General features: G+C 39.4%; 1 protein-coding gene across 1 annotated transcript in view; it reads left to right on the top strand.

Annotated features, from left to right (window-relative positions):
• The window catches only part of ipo11 (importin 11), a 135,698-nt gene that overhangs the window by 94,310 nt on the left and 23,404 nt on the right, over positions 1-17,984 (top strand). The window contains exons 25-29 of the mRNA XM_020646465.3: positions 710-805; positions 1,261-1,374; positions 2,307-2,428; positions 9,271-9,366; positions 12,053-12,137. Coding sequence (XP_020502121.1) covers positions 710-805; positions 1,261-1,374; positions 2,307-2,428; positions 9,271-9,366; positions 12,053-12,137 — 513 coding nt within the window. The remainder of the gene's footprint in view (positions 1-709; positions 806-1,260; positions 1,375-2,306; positions 2,429-9,270; positions 9,367-12,052; positions 12,138-17,984) is intronic.

The following is a 17,984-nucleotide window of genomic DNA, read 5'->3' as shown; positions in this document are numbered from 1 at the left end:
TTGCACTTGTTAACGCCACGTGTGCCTCAAACAAATGATGCTGTGTGCAGAGACCAAGATGCAACCCTCCAGTGTTGAAAGAAGAGGCCAATGAAGATGTGCAAAGAGGAACTGCAGTTCCTCCTGTGTCCACCTGAGGCCGGCTGCAAAAGCTGGGGAATCCCCATTAAATACCATATTCAAATGACTGTTTTTACAGCAGAATTAAACATGTTTAAAGAAGGTCTCATTAGCTTATTTTTAAATTTGTAAATAACTGTACAGGGGATGAATTTCTACAAAAAATAAAATCCTCAGTCGCTGCCTTCTTTATTGTTGCTGTACTTAAGGAATTTGAATATATATTCTTTAATACTACAGATCTTTTTTTAACGGGAAAAGGGTTGTTAATGAACAACAGCTATAAACTCTATGCAGAACATCAGTTTCATGCTCTGTGTTGAAACTATGTGAATTTGCATCGCCTCTATTTAATACATTCAATTCAGATTTATTTTTAAAGTAAAGAGATTTTAACTGCCTTTCACTGTACCACCCTCAGTCTTTCTTTTTTTTTTTACGTCTCTCACTTTGTTCTGCTGTTACATCATTCTGTATCCGACCCTTTCTGCGTTCTCTCCTGTGTCTTCTGAGTTCTGCTCTCCTGTTCTCCTGTTTATCCTCATTGCTGTACAGTCCCTCATCCTCCCCTCTCCGTCTGTCTCGGCAGGTGGTGGAGATAGCTTTAAAGGTTAGCCCCATACTGGGAGCCCACATGTTCCAGCCCCTGCTGCCAGCTGTCTTCAGAGGAATCGTGGACGGTGAGGTGAGTTTTGCCTTCACGTCTTATACAAACCTGGACTGGGGTTATGTAAAAAAAAAAAAAAAAGACAAACCAGGACAGGCATGTCATATCACCTCCTGTGCATTACACCTGTTTTTTTTCAACATCTTTTATCAAACGATTCTAAATGTAACCTTAGAAAAGCTTAAAATATCCAGTTAATGCGAGCAGTTCCTGCAGCTCTGTCACTTTGTCCTTTTCTGTCCAGTAAAAATGAACCCTTACGGTGATTATGGTGACATTTAATATAATTTATCTCTTACAAAGGTTTAAACGTCTGCCGTTCAAGGATTCTGCTGTGTCAGTGTATCGATCTCCTTTATCCTCATCATACTTAATGACCTTTGCAAAGCATTGGTCCGTGGTTATGTCCCTGCAGTAAGCATGCATGATGGTGTACTCATGTGTCTGTGTGTGTGTGTGTGTCTTTGGAACAGAGATATCCCGTGGTGATGTCCACCTACCTAGGAATCATGGGCCGCGTCCTGCTGCAGAACTCCAGTTTCTTCTCCTCTCTGCTCACTCAAATGGCCTCTGAGTGCAGCCAGAAGGTGAGGCTCCGAGTCCGTCCTTCATTTCTTTCACCTCAGCAAAAGTCTCTTTGAATGTATATGAAAGACATAACTGCAAAGTACCTTTTTAAAATGGCATAAAATGTAATGAGCCAAGGAAACAGAAAAGGGTTTCACTCTCACTTTCAGTCCCAGAGTTCAGAGATCTGTCCTTAACTTTGAAACTCTGACACACTCTGACACTGCTTCCTTTCAACCTTGTTCACCTAATCTCAATAAATGACTTGAGTGTCGTCTCTACATCAATTCAAGCTCTTTTCTTTGAGAGAAGACAATTTAGGCAGAAGAAGCAGGGAAGGTCAGTTAACCGACTTTAACCGATACAGACACATTTTTTATAAATTTTAAAGCTCCTGTCAGGACGCCGGTGGCGGAGTAGTTAGTTAAAGAAAAAAAAGAGACCTACCCTGTGGCAGCAGCTATAGGCATAAAGACAAACTAGAGATGCACCGATTCAGATTCACGACTATTACCCGGTCTATGAGAAACGAGGAGCGCACACATACTTAAGGGAAGTAGAGAAGTGCAAATTCGACATGGCCAGAGAGGTGAGGAGGGAGGGATTTCAGGATTACACGCATAAAAACCATCCGATTCTATCAGTGCAGCAATAAAACTAATTGTATAGAAATAGTCAGTGTTTATGCTGATGATCTCTGTTTCTTTTAAAGTTAATCAATAATCATCAATGTTAATTTCAGTAAATTTTAAAACCAATCAAAAATGTCTCAAAGGAGCTTTAAGTAAAATGTGTCGGTACACTATCCACAGTGGTTGAGCACTTTTATTTTGACTCTTATATTCTGTTAAATTTTTTGTCTCCTGTTTTCATTCCTCCATATTAACCCTTCTTCTCTCTCCTCTCCCCTCCCTCCCATCTCTCTGTATTCATCCTTGTCCCTCGTCATCAGATGGACCAGTTGTTAGGCAGTGTGATAGAGATGTGGGTGGACCGCATGGACAACATCACTCAGCCTGAAAGGAGAAAGCTGTCATCGCTCGCTCTGCTTTCCCTCCTACCATCTGACAACAGGTGAGAAACGTCTGTCAGTCATTCTACGTGCAGATGGCGTTTTGAGTTGGTGAGAGGTGGATAGCGTTCTCCCTGTTAGCGTGCAGTTGTTTAGAAAGGGCAAAGAAGGCGAAAGTTAAGACACATATTTGACAAAGTTAGTAATCAGACTAAGACCGGGACTATCAGTTTATTTATCTGTACTATATTAGATGATGCTGTTTTCTAAAGCTGAGTTTGACAGGTTCAAAGAAGACTCTGTATCAAACTTTAAAAAAAAATATGTTCTTAACTTTCCATCAAAAGAGTTTCCTCGTGTCCTTTTTTAAGAAAACTAATCTTGAAGTGGTTCAAAGAAGTCACCGTAGGGTTTAATGAGAAACTTTTCTGTGATGTATTAACTCACAGTACAGCGATGCATAATTTTATCAAGATTTCCGAAAGCTCCGTTCTTGCTTCCGAGACGTGGTTATTATAGATATGGACAGGCATGAAATCCTTTGTTAGGCCCTCAGCTCCAACAGCAAATGAATACAACAGCCGTGCCTGCTTAAATCAACTTTCTCATGTACAAATGGCTCAAAGATTCAGAGAGGATCTGATTACAATCACATGTTCTGTTTTGTGTTTCTGTAATTTGAAGTTCAAGTTTCTCCTTTAAGTTCACTTTATAATGTTGCTCACCAATGAACCTCAATTTTTGTCTTATTGACCAACATATGATGAAAATACTTTTTTTCACCATAAGCATAACAATGATATGGAGCCCCTGAAGTCCCTCAAAAAAGTGAGAAAAAAAAAATCAAATCTGTGCGCACAATTATGATAATATTATAATTATTGTGATTATAAGGCTGCGCACAGTGGTGCAGTGGTTAGCACTGTTGCCTCATAGCGAGGAGGTACCTGGTCCGAATCCCAGTTGGATTGCATGTTCTCACTGTGCATGTGTGAGTTCCCTACGGGTACCCCAGCTTCCTCTAACTGTCCAAAGACATGATCATAAGGTCAATTGGTGACTCTAAAATTGCTCATAGGTAAATGTGATGTCCATGGTGTACCCCGCCTCTCGCCCAATGACAGCTGGGTTCAGCTCCAGCCCCCTGTGACCCTGAATGGGAATAGTGATATAGATGATGGATAGACTTCTGTTGGATGGATAGACTGCAGTCTGATAGTTTTTTTTTTATAAAAATGTATTTGACTTGCAGCCGTTCTTAACTGTATCCCTTTAAATTGGATGTCTTTAAGAAAAAGAATTACCTTTCTTTGAGATATTATGAATGCAGTTTTACACCATACAGAAAAATGCACAACTGGGAATTTTCCTTGATGCATGAAGATAAAAGGCTCTGCTAGAGGGCTGTGAAAAGGCTGCAGGCATGTGATACAAAGAGAAGTATTCACTTCAGCTTTTCTTTCCACTCAGCGGAGGATACAGCGCTTCACTCTAGTGGACCAGTTAAGAATGTCACAGAAGAAAAATCAACGTTCTTTCATACACATGAGACCTGTTGAACCAGCTGTGTATAAGCCCACATTTCTTCATGATTCAAATAAAGAAGTCACAGCATGGGGATATACTACAATATAACTCTTAGTAACAAATAAAGAGTTACGCATGCCCCGAGAGTCGTCATAAAACCATGAAATATCAAACAATGCTCACTGATTGTAAAACAGCACTTTTTTAACTCGCACAGAATCTTTTATTTTTATTTTATTGCTTTCTCAACATTTTCCCAACACAGTTATCCAGCTGAGACTTGATTTGTTTATAAGGCCTTTCTGTGCTGGTCTAGTTTACTGTGATGTGCCACCCAGCCGAGAGGCTTATGCTGGCCAGAAAACTAATTCACACTTTATTTAATGATGTGAAAAAATACCAATACAGCGACTTGTTGTCATCCTATGTGGTGTGACACTTATGGAATTGCAGGTGCTGGTAAAGTACCGTGAGTTTCACTTAGATTCCCACCCTTAATGTTAACCTGGCGTGAATGCACTTTATTTATTTATTTTCCCTTAATTATGACTTTCCATCCAAACTGGTTTGGTTATTCCCCAAATGATCGGGGTGCAAACAGTTTTAGAAGCTGATTAAGTGACTAAAGCTAATAGTCTAAGCAGAAGGTTGGCTTGTTGACCCCCAAACCTTAATGAAGAGCATCAGAGACAGAAATGTGCCTTGAAACAGCTTCACTCACTGTTGAACCAGTTCTTCCTGGTCTGATTGTTTTTTAGTAGAGGAGTAGAGGAGACCTCTACAAGTTATTCAATCCCTAAACAAAAAAGACTGAAGGATCTTCTGCTTTTTAAAGATTACAGCCTGCCAAATGTCTTTTACTGTGACACAGCTAAAGAAGTTGAGGGATTTCACTGGCAACATACAAATGAACTGAGGGTTATAGGGACTGATGATTCACCTCAATTTAAAGGGACAACTGAACACATGTGACTCCTTACAGATTATTTATTTTAAATATGTCAGCTACTTCTTAACTCACTGATCGATTTCATTATTTGAATTCTTTAAAGGGGACATATTGTGAAAAATCCACTTTTACAGTGTTTTTGAACATATATTTGGTTAACCTGAGTGTCTACTGACCCACAAAATGTGAAATAATCCGATCCAGTTCTTTGTTTGTGGTCTGCGTAAGTCTTATAACACAGAAAAAAATGCTCAGTTTCAAATTTGCTCTCCTTGTGATGTCACAGTGGGATTCTGGTAAAAAATAAAAAATAAACTCCCCTCCCCTGATATCTCCACCTATGGACTCCACCCCCAGCCTTTTCGCAGGTCCGCCATTTTTATTCTTGCTAGCGAAGGAGTGATGTCTACTGGGAAAACTTTTGGGGGGGCTCATAGCATTTAAAGAGACACACACACCAAAACGGAGCGTTCTGAGAGAGCTGGTTTATACAGGGTCACAAACCTCCTCTGCTGCTTGATTCATGTCATATTTTGACCACAGCACAGATGTTTCATTTAGACCACAGGGGACTGTTTGAAAAGATGGTATAATATGTCCTCTTTAATGTCCAGCGTGTCCTTAGATAAATTAAACTCCTTACTTATCGAAACTTTAGTGCAATCTAAGCGCGCTGGATTCTCAGCGTTTGTATTTAGCATGCACAGCCAGGAGGTCATTTTCACAGACGACTGCTTCAGTCATCAGAAGCTCTTGCTCAGCCCTTTTTGCAGTACCAGTTCATCATCATAGACAGTTAGCTTTTCCATGGCAGAGCTTCTGTTAAGGAATGTCAATAGTACTCTACAAGGACAAGGAGCTTAGTAAATCATTATGCACACTTTTGTGGCCTGAAGCTGCTTTGCTCACCTTTTGTTTAATCACGATAATAACAGTGTCTTCTCAAAGTTTGTACATAATGTTCAGAGGCATCAAACATTCTGCTCGTATCGATTCTCTACTTTTTCCTCTTCAAAAGTTTTTATTACTTTTTAAGTCACACATTTGATTAACAGTGTTTACTCGTGTTTATTTTTATAGCACACAGTTTAGACTTAAACCTTGTCACACAGCCTACAATTATAGAGCTTAATTTATTAATGATGTGATTAAGGTTGTCAAAAATACTTTTTAAAACCAAAACTGAACAATCTCCATTATTTTAATGATCATTAGCATCAAAAGGTACCAAGGCTTTAATAAAACTATCGACATCCAGTGGTATTTTAACTAGGAATGTCAGCGTTAACGTGCTAATCACGATGAGATTAGAGTCTGAAATGAACGCATTCATTTAAAAAAATCTCATCAATTGTGTTGCTATTTTGTCCTTTTTGGCACACCGTAGTTGAGCCACAGAAGTGTCTACCTGCAGCCACAGTGATGGAAAATAACACATTTGAACAGCTTGTTTCACATAAAAAAAATAAATAATAATAATAATAATTTCATGTGTTGCTTTTTAGATACCAGTTATTTTTTTTAATCTATAGTTTTTGAGTTCTTAACTCTTAAGTTCCCAGTAGAGTTTTTAGCTATGATTTGAAATGCATCGAGTCAGGAATCAATCTGCTGTGCTAACGTTGAAAGCAGTATGAAGGAAGTTTTCCTCCTCTTTAACTCCCGGGTTAGTCATGCCCTCACTGCTTATTACCACCGAAGGACTCAGGCTATTAAGGGTCTACTCTAATGATCCAAAATCAATGATGCTCAGCAGCATCAAATGTAATCAGTGATGCTTATTTCAAATCCATTTGCGACAAGCTCAACTGGAATAAATCTAATGTAACCTTTGAGGAAAAATTATAGCCTGGAGAAGGAGTTTTTTTTTTTTTTTTTTTACGTCTGTGTGGCACACTTCTTTTCACAGCACAGATTTCACCACATTATATCTATACCAATTATTTAGACGTATTTCTTTAACCAGTACTTGTAACTGTCACTCAACAGGAAACATATTCCTGGAGAAATGTACCTGTCGCTTTTAGATTGACAAGCTGAGGGGCCAAAATTCATTTTTTTTAGTGTGCTCTCCTTGCTCCTCACTTCCCTGCAGCCCCTTTGTTTTTTTTAATGGAGTGAGTGCGACACAGGGACGGTTAGTTTAGATGACGGCTTTATTGCTGTGGCATGTTTGTCTTTGCCCACAGCACTTCAGCTTTCCGATCATGTTTCTACTTTCATTGATTTGACTGGCAGGCACCGAGCTGAGGCATTAGTCTGCCATCGGAGAGTAATCACTGCAGAGGTGTCGGACTGGATGGAATTACAACTGACTGACATGTTTAAATATGTGATAAAACATCTTTAATAATACATCTTAATCCAGTCAGTGCTCTGAATGCCAATCTGGCTCTACTTTTGGGAAATTTGGGACCGTTTTTTACGTCTGTATATTTTACACTCTCAGGTTACATAAATTCACCTGGAAAAGTTTCAAATTTTCTTTTAAGTCCCTCCAAATATAGACTTTAAGTATACTTTTCCGTATATCTAACCTCTTATACACTGGGACTTTAGCCCATATATACGTTTATACATTTGGTCTCAGCTGGATAACTACAATTTGTCCTCATGTCAATTGGAAAATAGGATTATGCTACAAAGTCATATACCGGCTGGATGTATACTTTTCACTTCTGCTATAGCTCAGCTCTCACATCCTTCCAGTCCTGATGGCATTAGAGACACTATGAGCATATCCCTGAGAAGCACAGAAGTAAGAGAGAGGTCTGTATAAACTGGCTGGGTTTGTGTCTGTCATGCACTGATTCTCCATTTCTTGCCAGACTTCATGCTCAGTGAACTTTCTGCCGCATTGCCCGGGGTCCACCTAGCCCAGCACTTGAACTGACAGAGCCTTTGATGCATCAGTGCCCGCACACACCCCCACACTCGCGCTCCTTGTGTCTTTGTATTCTTTTCCCTCGCTGCTTTTCATTCCTATTGAAAATGGGAAAAGTCACTTCTTTTCCAGTGCTTTCTAGAAATGATGCTGGTGGGAATAATTCATCAATGACTTCTGCTGGTCTCCAAGTCTGGGTGGTGGGTTATGAGAGCCACCAAATATTTTAGATCTCAGCTTCAGCATTCAGCTATCCCCAATGCTTTAAAATGCATCATCTTGGGAAGACTCAGGGACACAATAAAAAGTTTGGAGTCCTGGTGCAATAAGACCATAAGTATCGTTGGTTAATATTTTGCTGATTCTCAACTGAATAACATTGTTTTCATTGCGGCTTCTGTGCAATTCTCTGTACAAATCTCTGTTGTTCAGTACTGTGATTTCTACAAACTCCTTTATTTCTTCGAATACTCTCTGCTTCTTTTTACTTAATATTTTATTTCTTATTTCGTACCTAGTTCTATTGCTGTCTCTTACAGCTATAATGTGTACAAGAGTAACTGGATAAAAACACATTTTCCCACTGCATCAAAAAAAGTATTTCTGATTCTGAATTAAACTGATTGATTATAACTTGAGGGTATTGGCTTTGTTTTAGGGCGCACTCACACTAGGCAAAGTTGCTCCGTACCATGCTGAAGGAACCCGTTCCCCCACCAGCCTGCACTCACACTGCTCCAGGAATAACAGGGCCTATAAAAGTACATAAAAAGGGATACACGGTTGAGTCCGCGCCCACACATCAGAGAACAACACAGAGAATATGAAAGCATTTGCTTACTTTGTGGCTTATTTTGAGTCCTTTTGGTCAGAAACAGCCAGAACATTCCAGGATTTCTTGACAATGGAAGGCTGGGATTGATTATACTTAATGTTCACGTTGTGTACCCGTGCTTATGCTCGTGCATGAGCAACTGTACCATGCTGAAACACACCCCTTCCAACCATGCAAGGGCCAATGAAGTGTGAGGGCTTGAGCAGGGATTGGAGCACTCTCACTAGTCAAACTAACTGGACTGTTGGGGGTCAAACATGCTTTGTCAAACAGTACAGATTGTCTAGTGTGAGTGTGCCCTACATTTCCCTAACAGTCTCTCTTTTTGACTCTCTGTTTTACTCAAATGTTTGGAAATGTGTCACTTCCAAAGGTTAAATAGTTTGAGATACGTATAATTTAAAAAATCTGGAAATTTGTGCCATGAAGATTATTTATGGATGACATAAAAACAACTTTTCCTGCATTGCCATGTGGTTTTTTTTTTTGTATGTTTTTTTTTTATTTTATTTTTTTAATCACTTTCAGTTTTCAGGCTGACTGATGCTCTCTGGTCTGCTAAGCTGCTCTTGGTGACCATTTGCTCCTCTGGAACAAGACCCAACTCTCTCTCTCTCTCTCTCTCTCTCATTCAAACACACAAACAAACAAACAGCTGTCGAATTAATTATCTGATGAGTAATGAGTCTGTTTGTTTGTTTTTTACCAGTGTGATCCAGGACAAATTCTGTGGCATCATCAACATCTGTGTGGAGGCGCTGCACGATGTGATGACAGAAGATTCCGAAACAGGAACCTTCAAAGAGTAAGCGCGCATGTTTATTTCTAACTGAAGGAAAGGGAAAACAGGTCAAATTAAAGGCTTAAATAGTTGAGACTTGCAGCTCAAACCCTCTAGTCCTCTTTTCTCTGGGTTTCAGAAGCTTCTAATTTTGACAAAGCTCTTGTGTGATGAATGAAGACAGCTCAAATGTTTGTTTGGAAAGCTCTTGAAGCAGAGCAATTGCAGATGTTCTGTTGAAGTCAGAATTTCTCAAAAAAAAAAAAACTCTGAAGAAAGTTTTAAGATCCCTGATATTAAAGCAATCACTTACTCTCAGATCATGACAGTGTGCTGAAGGAGGCTGAGTGGGAGTGTCGGACGGGACACATTTCTCTCCAAAAATAATGGGCCTGTGAAATGGCCCAGAAAAACACTCGGTCACTTTGAAGGTAGAGATTAACCACAGCCCCCTTTTGGGCTGTGAATCTCCCCCACCCCATTACTCGGCCCTCCGCCCCTCTGTCTCTGTGTCATGGTTCTCATTTCTCAGAAGATGTTAACCTACATGCAGACACCTTTTCACTGCTGTCAAAAATGCTCACCATCATCCTCTGAGGTGCCAGAGTGACCTGAATTGAAAAGAAGACATGATAGAGTAAATGTGTCTTTAGTTACAAGAGATGGGCTGATTTGTTTCCCTGTTAATTATAATGGAGGGAGGGAGGGGGGGGGGGGGGGGGGACATGTTTATGGATGCATATGTTCTGAGTTATATTCATTGTTGGTAAAGGTAATCAGCTGAGACAGAGAACAGCAGGTATTGTTATAGACCTGCTTGTATTTAAGAACGACATTAGGATTCATAAAAACAGACTTCCCTTTTCGTCCTTTAAGTGGTTTGGAATTGATCTTGCGTGGTGTAGAATAAGAATAAAAGATATCTACTACACTACACAGATGAATAGGTGACAATAAGGAAGTGAAAAAAAATTCCTTTTAATTTATAAGAAACTAGTTGCAAACACAGCTGTTATGTAAAGCATGAAGAACAGCAGACTGATACTCAAAGCTTAAAGCTAATACTCAATATGTATTGCACTTTTGTTATCACATTGTACTATGCTTATCAAGTATTATTGGGCATTGCATATTTTTTCCTTATTGTGAAGGCCTTCTGTTATGAACTCTGCCAAACTAAAACATCAGTATTTGAAAGAAAAGTATTCATCAGGAAGTTTGAACTGCAGAAGACATTGTTGCAGTTTGTTTCCATTGATTTCAAAAGTTTAAAAAAAAAAAAAAATGTCAAAAAAACTACAATTTTGTAAATCAATATCATTCACTTGTTAGCAAACACTTTCTTAGATACAGATTGAGGTTTTCAAAATAATGATATTTTGATACTTCTGCATCCAATATCTTTGGAGCGGTGGTCTGTTCAAATTCACTGGTCTGCAAAAACTCAAAAAACTTTATTTCTCTTACAGACAGACGGAGATCATTGGAGGAGACACTGTCTGAATTGCATGAAAATAGATGACTATCATTTTGATACAGAAACATTGCCAATTTATTAGTGCAATTTTGACAGTATGTAGGATTTTGCATGCAATTTTTTGTAATTAAAACAAGAAATTGCAGGGGCGCTGGTGGTATAGTGGTTAGTGTGTGCGCCCCATGTAATGAGGCTATAGTCCTCCAAGCGGACGACCCAGGTTCAAATCTGACCTCTGGCTTCTTTCCGGCATGCCGTTCCCCACTCTCTCTCTCTCTCTCTCTCTCTCTCCCTGATTTCTGAGACTATCCACTGTCCTATCCCCACAATAAAGGCCAAGAAAAAATGGAAGAAAAAAACAACAAGAAATTGCCCGATATTTTGTGCCTATAGGATTGCTAAAAAAATGTAGTGGTTCCCGTTAGATTTTTACTAGTATGGTATCAAAGTTTAAAATTGTGGTAATGTGAAAACTCTAACACACATCTTGCAGCTTCAGAGCAACACCTGCTTTCATCTGAGTCCTGTATGTGTCCATCTGACGAATTAGAGTCCAACATTCACTCTCTCTTTGCTCTCCTTCTGGTCACCTACTCCTGAGGGAAATATGCAGCTCTTTGCTGCCAAGTGCTCCACTATGTTCAACAGCTAGTATCTAAATGTGTCTGTGTGTTGTTTGATGTTCCTCTTCTGCGAACAGCTGCCTGCTGCGGCTGAAAACACTGATATGGGATCAGTGAGAATGATCCAGAACAGTATTTTCTAAAACACTTAAATACACAGTTTTTCTAAAACACCAGCAAACGATTTAGAACATTAGTTCAAATGTCGTCGGTTGAAGTTTAAGTAGTATTTAGTTAAAAGCTTTTATCATGATGCTCGTGAGTTATCAAATGCTTTGTCAAAATGTCACCTCAAAGACCTCGCCACTTTGAATCAAATCACAGAGAGGAGTAAAAAGGACAAACAGAAGACCACACACTGACTTTGGAGTGAGCAAAAAGCTTGTGTGTGTAATTTTCTCAGTATGCAGATGAACTCGTATGAACAGCAGACAAAGCTTTGCCCCTGAGTACCAGAGGGATCAGCCTTTTTCTGTGCGTGCGTGTGTGTGTGTGTGTGTGTGTGTGTGCGTGTGTGTGTGTGTGTGTGTGTTGCCTGTTCTGAAATTGCCTCCTACTGAGCATGTATGTGTGCTTATTAATATTGAGTTAAATATTATTGTGTTTGCAGCTGCATGCTGATGAGCCATTTTGAGGAGCCCAAGCTGAGTGATGATGAGGAGCCACCAACTGAGCAGGACAAGAGGAAGAAACTGGTCAGTCAACACACACACACACACACACACACACACACACACACACACACACACACACACACACACTCTCAGTAAAGAGCAACATTTGCAAAGCCTCTTTTTTCCCCAGTTGCTTCGTCTTTTTTTTTGTTCCTCTGCCCTTACGGTTTTCTTCATGTTACACAGGTACTCGTTATACAAAATTAAAACACTCAACAAAAGCAGAACCTATTCATTTGGAGCCTTAACAATAATGTTACTCCACTTAACTACTACACTTAAAACTACTTACTACGTGCCATTCGGAGACCTTCTCAGCTTCAGTAGCTGCTCAAGCGTTTAAAAACACGTCATCACTTTTAAGTGCAGCCCATGGATGCACACGTGTGTCATTGGTAGCATGCATGGTGGAGTCACTTTAGGTAAGACTAGATGTTGCTGAGTACCTCTAACTGGCCCCTAGGTGGTGTAAAGCAATCGAATGGTACGGTGATGCATAAATGCATGAGCATGCATTCTGTATGAGGATGTATCCCTCTGCTTCTTTCTGTCACGCTGTGGAAGCTCAACAGTTTAAACACTACTTTAGAATGTGAAAGTATTTATTCATAATATTGAGTCAATGGGATTTATATACTAATGAAATTTTATTGGTGCTTGAATGTGAAAGTACATCTATATTTATATTCTGGTGTGTCATTGTGTGACTTTCTGTCTGTGTTTGAGGATGTGTGTTTTGCTGGGTGAATTCCCAGTGCACTTATCACCTCAGCGCAGACCCTGACTTTTTGCTCCAGGGAATAGAGGAGTGCTGACTTAAAGTCACACCTCTCTGGTGCTTAATGTGTGTGTGTGTGTGTGTGTGGGGGTGTGTGTGCGCTTGGAGACGTGCATTACTGCATGTATACGTGTAAGGGGAGTGCCCACGTAACTTTGAGGAGAAAGTTAATGAGGGCTGAGACCTGTGGCATATTTTCGTTTGACATTTGTTGACTCCAGTTTGGCTCTCTTCTCTCCTTGGATTAAAAGCATTAATGTGTATAAATAAGAATGTGTTTGCTGCTTAAAATAGATGATAAGAGACATAGGGATTTGTTTGTGTACCAATGTGTGACGCTGAGAGAGTGCAGACAACTTTGCACAACTGTGATGAATCAATCGATAGAACTTGAATGTTTGTGCTGATCTGGCGAGTTCATGTAACTTTTATTGAGCCAATTTCGATCAGAAGGACAGAAAGCCCTCGCTATGAAAACTGACACTTGGGACGTGAAATGTCACCTCTCGGGGAGAGGCTTTAATGAGGGGGTGAAGGTGAAGCAATAACAATGGGTATTGTTTGAGCTAAAGCCCTATCAATATTGGATTTCTGAGACAGATACTGATACACTGGGGAGATAATTTGACGTGTGCTGATAATATCGTTAACTACTGACCATCCTCAGCTTGACAAAAAATCTGGTAACCTTTAATTAACCATTAACCTATTTAAAACCTAATGCATTGTTGGCTGCTCTATATTCTCTTTTCATACAGCTTTGCCTTTAGAATACAGTAAGACCCATACTGATACATTAAGCCCTTATCATCCTCGCCTCATAATATTGGCAAAAAGATATATTAGGTTGGATTTAGTCAAAGCTCGTGTTAAAACCAAAGCCCTAATAAGGACTGGTTCCAGTCCTCCTCCTTTTCCAAGTAGGTTTATTTATAGTGCAGATTACCTGACTGAGCTTGGGGTGTTGAAAATCCTCCTTGATATACAGAGTATATATCATAGCATGTATAAACATGGACGCAGTCTCTGTGATGTCACTTATTGTTTTCTGAAGAGGTCTTATAAGGCTCAACGATGGCCTTATTGGAAATGCTGACTTAAACTAACTTTGGGCTTATGAAGAGGTGGAGTGGAGGCGGGTAGTGCTGGGAAGTGATACATCATACATTGGTCCGTAATGTGACTAATGTGATGACCCTCCGGTTGCCAACCCAAGACCGACTGAGCTACTCTCACCCAATTCCATGATGTGTTGGACTTGGTGCTTATTTATACTGGAATTCTTGGAAACAAATATGGAGATCCTCTGTGTTTAATGTAATAATAGATGGTTAAGATGTGTCGGGGGTAGCAGAATGTGCACACACACAGCCTCATAATATGACACACATCCTCCCCTTCTTCCTTCATCCTGCTTTTCTGGTGTATCCAATCCCTCCTTTTTGATTTGTGCTAATCTTTCTTGTGTAGCCTCCCTTCATACAGCAGTCTCATCTCAGTGTCTCTGCCTGCAGGTGATCCTTGTTTGATTGTGCTGGTTTGTCTTCTTGAATTTAAATTTGCTGGTTTCTTGCGGGTACCTTCAATCTTGTATAAAAGAGGAATGATCTTGAATCAAGGGAAAAGGGAACACATTGCTTTCATCCTCAGATCTCACACTCCAATATTCGCCACTCAGTCACTTGTTTACAGTTCTGTGTGTGTGTGTTGTTGTTTTTTATCAATGTTAGACCGCATGATTGTGTGTTTTCCCATCTTTGTCCAATGTAACCTCTTCAACTACCTTTTTCCCGCTGGTAGTTAGTTTCAGTCAGTCTTTTTTTCACGAGACACTGGGTCAGAAAATTATCTTCTAAAAGAATGGAGACTGTACTAAAACACACAAATATCTATGTTAATAGTTTCCATGTAAAGTTAAGGCCCTTTAAAGGCTCTGACTTACAACAGCTTATTGAACATGTATCTGTAACTGTTAGTATGTATTTTCAGGGATTCATTCATCTTGATAATTTTGTTGACATATCTTTAAATTGTGTCAACCATCTCACAGTAATTCTACTTTTGGGTCTGTGAAGCGTTAACCTTATATGGGTGAAGCACCTAAGTAGTAGCAGATCTATAAATGGATAGGAGCCAACTATATGTTGTCAGCAACTGTTTGCTAGACAGAGAGTCTACATCTGTTACGTATACAAATCAGTGTCATGTCATCTTTATTGTTTTATGGTGATGCACCCAAATGGAAAGGAATTTGTGGGCTGTACCTTCCAGCAGAATATAAGCAACACTGTGTGATGAAGACTTTGCAACTTTGCCATTTTGCCCATGATGGCCACTTTGCCAATGATTGTCAATGATTGTGAGATCTTGGTCAGCATGGGTCAGCGATGGTCTGCACTTTGTCAGCCATGTGTGTTGTGTTTCTGTGTTGTCTGACCATGGCTGAATAGATCTAAGATGATCCACAGTCTGTTTCTCGATTTCATAATTGTAACCCCCACCTAACAGTAACTATGTAACTTTTGTTTGTCAGAAGTTAAATTGACCCCCCCAAAAAATAACCTTTCTGCTGACTCTTTGAAACTTTTTGTGCAAAGACAGAAGTTGCAATTCACATTTGTGATGGATATTTGAATTCATTTCATTAGCCTTCAGTGATGTAATGCTAAAAGTAGAACAGTTATTTCCATGAAAACACATACATGAAGCATATCTCTTTTATTATCTTAAATTAAGCTTCAAGAACATGTCAGTAATAGACGGTGACAGATCAGAGGCTTAACGTTTGATATTTTATTCGTCTAAAACGGAGGAAAATACAAACATCCATCCATCCATCCATCCAATTTGTTCTGGCAAGTTGGACCAGGCACCGCTCTCCCCGGTAATGTTTTCCATCTCCTCATAATCCTCAAAATATTTGGTCCTGGTTAAACTTGGGCTGTCCTGATTGGCTCAGCGTTCCTCTTTCATTCATCATTCCATTCAGAGGTTGTCTTCAAGTGTGTAGCTCTAAGATTTATTGTCGCCCCTTCACACCTGCAGACTTCAGATTTGTCCCCTAAATGTGACTCGACACGCTTCCTTTGCACGAAGACAGAGTTTGTTTGGTGTTTTTTGGAAGCGGTTGACTGTTCCAGTCGCTCTTGTCTCGGCTTTGTAAAGGTCTCTCACTTTGATATGAATATTCCAGGCAACTAGCCTGGGCTAACTGATGTGGGGTTCAGGGCCTCATAACACAAATACATCATTTGATTCTTGTGCTTCAACTACAAGGCCAGCACCATCAAACAAGAAAAAGGATTGGAAACATCAAAGACTTATTTTTTCCACTGAGTACTAATGACATGAGCCCCGTCTGTTGTGCTGTGGTGGCCACACACCCACTCAGGCTCACGTTCTTCACACTAATGTGCATGAAAAGCTCACATACAGGTTATTGTGCTGCATTTGTGTGAATATTTGCCAATGACTGATGAGTGTCCAGTGTAAAAATAGAACACAAAGATGCCCTATTACACATAATAGCACAGGAAATGCTGAAAGCTAATGAGGGGGCGGGTTGCTAAACATGACCATTGAATAGTAAAAGAGGGCAGATATGGTATCATTAATTCAATCAGGGCCAACTGAGGGCCAAAACACAAGCTTTTTCATCAGTGCCATGGTTCACACTACTAATGTGTAAGTGTGAAAGCGAGTCCTGATTAAACAGGGACGTATTTATTTGGAATAATCCACTGACCTTGTTGTGGAGGTTTCCTGTGAGAACTCTCTCCTATCAAATGTGTGTAAAATATATACAGCTCTGGAAAGGATTAAGAGACTACTGCAAAAATATGTTGTTTTTCTCTGGTTCTACCATTTAAAGTTTTTAGCTTGAGTCAAATGAACATTTATGTCTCCCGACTTCATCACTCGCAATAAGATATTCTCATTCAACTCTTTTTATTGGCGGAAAATGACAACTGGTTAAGATAGCAAAAGGATGCTGTATTTTTCAGACTGAATAAGGCAATGAAAACAAGTTCATATTAATTTTTAATCAACAGAATACTCTTGGGAGGAACTCAGAAATCCAAACTCGGTGGAATAATCGTTATTTTTTTAAATATAGCTTTCATGCGTCCTGGCATGATCTCCGCAAGTCTTTCACATTTGTCTTGGGTGATGTTATTATGCCGCTTTTGGTGCACAGGTTCTTTGATGGCTTGTCAATGCAGAACTTTATCAAGTAAAACAAGATGTACTTGTGTTGAACATTTTCAGACACTAGAATATAATTTATCATGCATATAAAGATGCTAATTTATGGAAATCTTGACTGGCCTCATTTTTTTCCGAAGCTGTTTATGTAAAAACAGTTTACAGATAAGTATGTCAATTATCCTACATAACAGTTATGTTTCAAAAACACATGTTGATTTTAAGTGTGATGTTTTTCTTTCTTTTTTTAAGCTAAATTTTCTAAACCTATTGTGCTTTGGTGGCCATGGAAGTAGCATTGTTTGTTTTGTTTACCTTAAAACCTTGGCAGAACTTCCTAAACATTTTTGGAAAGCTAAATGACTCTATTCTGAATTTCCATTGACGCCATCTCACCTAAACATTTGTTCTATGTGCAACAGAGCTTATCCATTCAGTCTGAAGTTCCTAGTTGTTTACCATGTAGACTTTTATCTCTCTAAATGTCCTTCAGTTCAGCTTTTTGTGGCATTGCAATAGGCTGTTATCCACAGCACTACTTACCCCAATCAAACTAAAAATATGATTGAATTTGGGTTAGTAGTTAACAGGTCGACTAAATGTGTGAAGCCTACCATCTGGGTTTCCTCAGAAATGTTTCGCTTTTGCCCCTGAACCAGATAGTAAAACATAAATGAGTATCTTTGAAGCTACACTCGCTCTGTAGTAGCTCTTGTCATTTAACTTCAAGCTGTACAGATGCATAACATCATGTCCTTTATTATATCACAGCTTTTACTCCAGCATCCCAAGTGCAAACCAATTACATAGCTCGTTTTGAAAGTCCCATTTGTTGTACTCTGTTTATTGTTTAATGCAGTTTTGATTTATTTGAAGAGAATGCT

The sequence above is a fragment of the Labrus bergylta genome, chromosome 2, assembly GCF_963930695.1.
Source record: "Labrus bergylta chromosome 2, fLabBer1.1, whole genome shotgun sequence".
NCBI classification, from domain to species: domain Eukaryota; kingdom Metazoa; phylum Chordata; class Actinopteri; order Labriformes; family Labridae; genus Labrus; species Labrus bergylta.
Note: the sequence above shows the minus strand (reverse complement) of the source record. Positions and strands in the feature narration are given on the sequence as shown.